This window comes from Ranitomeya variabilis, chromosome 3 (genome assembly GCF_051348905.1).
Source record: "Ranitomeya variabilis isolate aRanVar5 chromosome 3, aRanVar5.hap1, whole genome shotgun sequence".
NCBI classification, from domain to species: Eukaryota; Metazoa; Chordata; class Amphibia; order Anura; family Dendrobatidae; genus Ranitomeya; species Ranitomeya variabilis.
Window position 1 is genome coordinate 73,802,747 of NC_135234.1, and position 6,000 is coordinate 73,808,746.

Sequence of the window (6,000 nt, forward strand, 5' to 3'; positions counted from 1 at the left end):
TTGGCATAAGTTACCCATAAACTTGTAAAACAATTTGACAGTTTCCCTTTAAATTAATTCCTATAATGCCTAAATGCATTAGTCTCCTCTATGTTCCTGCCCTCCTGGAGCTTAGGAGAAAGCTCGCTCTCTGGCTTTATGACCGCACTGTATGGACAGTGACCACGAGACATGGCTTCCACGTTGCAATAGTAGTTACTAAGTAAATGTAAAGGAAATTGGTATAGGGGTTGTCCTGTACTAGAAACCACTTTAAACTGCTACAATTAAAATAAAGCAAGACATACTCGCCACTGATACCATTTATTGATGAAATATCAGCACTGTATCTCCTGAATTATGTCACCTGACCGCTGCAGTCAATCAGTGGCCACTAATCAGCGGTAAGCTTCACTCTTCCGTCAGGGCATGTATTCATTGTTGTGGATTATTTGTCTGTAAAAAAAATCATGGATATGTTAATTTTTTATTAGAATTATCAGAATTACTCATATACATATGAGTCCATGAAAATTCTGGACCGCACAGCTTTTAACTGCAGATCCTGTCTGTTTTTAACATTGTAATGGGATAAACCAAAAGAAAGACGGTGCTATAAAATATCTCACAAAAATATCAACTTTATTAAATATAAAATACCATTACAGATTTTGTTAAAAAACAGAACAGCTCAATGGAGGGCTAACAAGAACCAAAGCTATAAACAGTATGTAGTTCGTATGCCCACATGTCTATTCCAGTATATTTCCTAGTGGTTAACATATATCTCAAATGGGATGCAAACTTGCATAGTAATGATGTGGAGCTCTGTTAGGTGTGTAGCCCTTGCACCTCAATGCACGTTTCACCCAGCTTTTTCAGGGGGTAGGAAAAGCTTTACAAAAATGTTTGTTTATTTTTTGCAGATTAGAAAATCACCGTGGGTAAAAAAAAAAAAAAAAAAAAAAAGACACACTGGTCAATCCATGATGGAAAAATCTGATAGAGCACACTGCTGAAAATTGGTCCATTTTTTTCCATATCCTAGAAAGAAAACAAATGTCCGAATTAAAACAGACATGTCTGGAAAGAGGATATGTCTGTTTTAGTTTGTACTTGAGAAGGACCGGTCACCAGGTCAAAAGTGTCCAGTTTTAGTTCTTCTTTTATTCCTGCAGCTCCCCTGAGTATTCTGCTTTTTGTATTTTAAAAAAAATTACCACTAAATAAAAAAGCCCATAAAAATTACCACTAAAAAGGACTATGGAATCGTATAAAAGATTAAAAGAAAGAAAAAACAGGGAATACTCAGGGGAGCAGCGAGAATAGAATAAGAGCAAAAACTGCCCACTTTTTACCTTGTGACAGATCCTCTCTAAATCCCTCACTGGGGATTTTCCATATGTAATCTGATACTGTTCATTCAGTATTAACAATATATTGGAATGATATCACCACTTTATACATTTCCCGTACGAATAACAGAGAAATGGCACTAGCAGATTTCTGAAGTAAATACATAAAAATGGTGTGTATTTTGCTGAAATATGTCTGAAAACATGACCGCTCCTTATCTTACAGCACATAATGTTACTATACTCTCTCGTGCGCTGGTCCGGCTGTCTTTAGAAAGACTGCATGGACCAGGGCTCATCCCAATGAACGCCCACTTTTGGGCAGATTACTACTCAGACAACACAGGGTGAGGGTTAAACAGTGTGGCAATCATTTATTGAACCACCAATAAACAATAATATATAGAACAGTCCCAGCAAATACCCAAAATGGTGAAAATTACACAGTCTCACCCTTCCGCGGACTCGCCAGGATTAGAGCAGATGCTTCTTCTAGAGCTGATTACCCCCACCAATGGCACCCCGCTTTTGGTGGGCACCTACAGCGAGAAACTGACGACACGCTTCGTAAGCAGTGAGGTATGAGGCTTCGTGACCTGATTGTCCCAACCTGGATTCTTCAAGAAATCTCTGAAGGTTCAATGATGGTCAATAGAGCAGAACTGTGTTCTTCCAACTGGGGCCATGGTCTCCAAGCTTACATGCTGTAGAATGTTCGTGGCTGTGGTTTTGTAAAGTCCCTCGGATTCTTCTCGCGGAATGATTGAAATCCCTTTTCATACTCACATCTGTGGCTCAGGTCATTATCCACATATCAGGGGGGAGATGGGATGAGTTTAACTCTCATTGTTTGAGTATTTAATCAGTTTGTATAGTTAGTCATTTTCTGTTTTGCAGGTCAACAAGCTAGCTAACCTGGTACAATGTGTATTCAACATATTAACAAACATCTATTGTTCCATAACCCTGCATCCCTGTCCTTAATACATAACAGACAATAAGTTACAACAAGCATCAACTCAAGTGTCAACATTCAGACAATATGACAATAATCCATGTTTCTTGACCAATCGAAGAAAGAAAGAAACAAATACAGGTCCTTCTCAAAAAATTAGCATATAGTGTTAAATTTCATTATTTACCATAATGTAATGATTACAATTAAACTTTCATATATTATAGATTCATTATCCACCAACTGAAATTTGTCAGGTCTTTTATTGTTTTAATACTGATGATTTTGGCCTACAACTCCTGATAACCCAAAAAACCTGTCTCAATAAATTAGCATATTTCAACCGTCCAATCAAATAAAAGTGTTTTTTAATAACAAACAAAAAAACCATCAAATAATAATGTTCAGTTATGCACTCAATACTTGCTTGGGAATCCTTTGGCAGAAATGACTGCTTCAATGCGGCGTGGCATGGAGGCAATCAGCCTGTGACACTGCTGAGATGTTATGGAGGCCCAGGATGCTTCAATAGCGGCCTTAAGCTCATCCAGAGTGTTGGGTCTTGCGTCTCTCAACTTTCTCTTCACAATATCCCACAGATTCTCTATGGGGTTCAGGTCAGGAGAGTTGGCAGGCCAATTGAGCACAGTAATACCATGGTCAGTAAACCATTTACCAGTGGTTTTGGCACTGTGAGCAGGTGCCAGGAAGCATGAAGTGCTCCAAAATCTCATGATAGCTAGCTGCATTGACCCTGCCCTTGATGAAACACAGTGGACCAACACCAGCAGCTGACATGGCACCCCACACCATCACTGACTGGGTACTTGACACTGGACTTCAGGCATTTTGGCATTTCCTTCTCCCCAGTCTTCCTCCAGACTCTGGCACCTTGATTTCCGAATGACATGCAAAATTTGCTTTCATCAGAAAAAAGTACTTGGGACCACTTAGCAACAGTCCAGTGCTGCTTCTCTGTAGCCCAGGTCAGGCGCTTCTGCCGCTGTTTATGGTTCAAAAGTGGCTTTACCTGGGGAATGCGGCACCTGTAGCCCATTTCCTGCACACGCCTGTGCACGGTGGCTCTGGATGTTTCCACACCAGACTCAGTCCACTGCTTCCCCAGGTTCCCCAAGGTCTGGAATCGGTCCTTCTCCACAATCTTCCTCAGGGTCCGGTCACCTCTTCTCGTTGTACAGCGTTTTCTGCCACATTGTTTCCTTCCAACAGACTTACCATTGAGGTGCCTTGATACAGCACTCTGGGAACAGCCTATTTGTTGAGAAATTTCTTTCTGGGTCTTACCCTCTTGCTTGAGGGTGTCAATGATGGCCTTCTTGACATCTGTCAGGTCGCTAGTCTTACCCATGATGGGGGTTTTGAGTAATGAACCAGGCAGGGAGTTTTCAAAAGCCTCAGGTATCTTTTGCATGTTGATTCAGAAGATTAGGGTAATAAGTCGTTTAGAGAACCTTTTCTTGATATGCTAATTTATTGAGACAGGTTTTTTGGGTTATCAGGAGTTGTAGGCCAAAATCATCAGTATTAAAACAATAAAAGACCTGACAAATTTCAGTTGGTGGATAATGAATCTATAATATATGAAAGTTTAATTGTAATCATTACATTATGGTAAATAATGAAATTTAACACTATATGCTAATTTTTTGAGAAGGACCTGTAGCTTCACATTCAACATAGCCTATGTCTCTGGGCCTACTGAATTTACGTCTGGCATAATTAAGAAGAAATGCTGTGTCATCACAATGGCTATTAATAATGAGCTATTAAAATACTCAATTCGAAAACTGACATTCTGCGAATATTGGACTTCACTTGTTTCCTTGGCCAATCCTTTCTAGAACCAACAATTGTTCTTTTCAGGCTTCCATTCAGCTAGTGAAAACTCCTGCATTTTCTTGTTCACCAGCGTGGTGGATATTTACTACATTATTATTCTTATTAGTCTTGTACCATGTATGTAATAATATTAGATTTTCTTTTCTTTGCAGGTAAATCAGCTCTTAGAAACAAACCGAAGACTGGAAGAACAGATCGGACACTGCGTCTGGTACCAGCACTTGATAGCATTCTTATTGTCTGTTTTAGTGGCCATAGTCTCCGCCATCATGTACTCGCTGAAGGACACCAGCAGATAACCTTTCAACCCTGGACAATTTCAGATTTTTCTGCTAAATAAATATTTAATATGCTACTCCTACAAGAAGTATCTTCTGCCAGAACCAAAGTTGCCTTTAGTGTTTGGCATATAACAAAACTAAAACATGATCTAACTAACAGACTTATGAAGAATGCGGAGAGAAGGTGCAGCCGGGTGGGGAGCACTTACAATACATCTGTATCCAAATTTTGATATCTCAGGGTATATCCGTGCATCTAGTCAAAACTAAAAGGGTACTAGACCTAATCCACGGATTGGTTTATGGTTTATTGGTTTTTTTTTCTGAAACATCAATTTTCATAAAGCTCTCTGCCGAAGCACTTGACAAGCTACTCGGTCCTATTTTTTTTTTTCCAAATTTGGTATTCTGTAGTTTATGACGAGCAGTGAGCTAAGTCTCTGATCACATCAGGATATTTTTACATGAAGGGGAGTATATACAGTGACATATATGAGGCATTGGCCACAGTGGTAAAATATCCATCATAGTTGTAGTAGCCCCTGACTCGGCAGCTGCATCTCTCTGAGGCCATTCTTACTTATTCTGCTCTACAAAAAGCCTACGTGTCTAACCCTAGTACTGTAGCGCCATTAAGTTGGCGGCTGCTACCTCGGTATAGTGTGCTTTGATCTTTTATTGTTGGCCAACGTTAAAGAAACATACAGCAGGCAGAAAATAAAGGATATGCTGGCACATATCACAAAAACGAAGGCCACTCTTTTGTCCTCCATTGGGTCATTCATGGCCTATGACTTTGGGGATGATAAGCCAATCCCATTTGCTTAGTGTGAAGTGAACACAGCTTAAGTCTGTAATGGAAGGACAGTTATGCAAGGCTTTGACATTCCTCAGTAGAGAGATGACTGCCATATTTTTTTTTTTTTTTGAGGAATACTTTTGCTCCTGGGGGCTTGGTGATAATGGCACCTCTTAGGTTAATCTACAGATACCGAGTTGGGCCCAGAGATGCCATCCACAAGCGTATGAGCATCCTATAGATGAAATTAATGCAGATAGTCGGGAGGGGATCCAGTAATACTCCGACTTGTCCCCAGTGTCACTGGAAGGAGAGCTGGAAATGTCATTGTCAGTAGACCTCCGGCACTGAGCCATCATGTTGGGTAACACTTCCTGGCTGGTAGGTCACCATCAGAGGGGGCTTAACTCAGTTTGAGTTTTGTCCCGATTATCTACTTATGCTTTTTCAAAGGTTTTGAGGATTTTCTAAGAAATCGTGTCAGCAGTTCATCAAGACAGAGCTGCTCTTTAGGAGCTTTCTAAGAATAGGCGACATGTAGAATGTTTTTTGGCTTTGTTTTTATAGTTCCCCATGCCTCCATTTCTGCTTAAAGTCTGGATACCTTTCTGGACTTTTTTTTTATTAAAATGCATAATTATTTGACTGAAATACATTTTTGCAATGTGGTTGCATTTCATTTTGGCTTCATTTGACTTTTGCAGATTCTGTTTCTCAGTACTTAGTCAGCTGTACAGTAGAATGCCAGGCAAGCCCCGCTCTGAAGATGGC

At 40.0% G+C, this 6,000-nt stretch overlaps 1 protein-coding gene across 1 annotated transcript in view; it reads left to right on the plus strand.

The window, feature by feature from the left end:
• MOSPD2 (motile sperm domain containing 2) overlaps nt 1–4,584 on the plus strand; it is a 118,453-nt gene extending 113,869 nt beyond the window's left edge. The window contains exon 15 of the mRNA XM_077294170.1: nt 4,302–4,584. Coding sequence (XP_077150285.1) covers nt 4,302–4,448 — 147 coding nt within the window. The 3' untranslated portion in view covers nt 4,449–4,584. The remainder of the gene's footprint in view (nt 1–4,301) is intronic.
• The last annotated feature ends 1,416 nt before the right edge of the window (nt 4,585–6,000 follow it).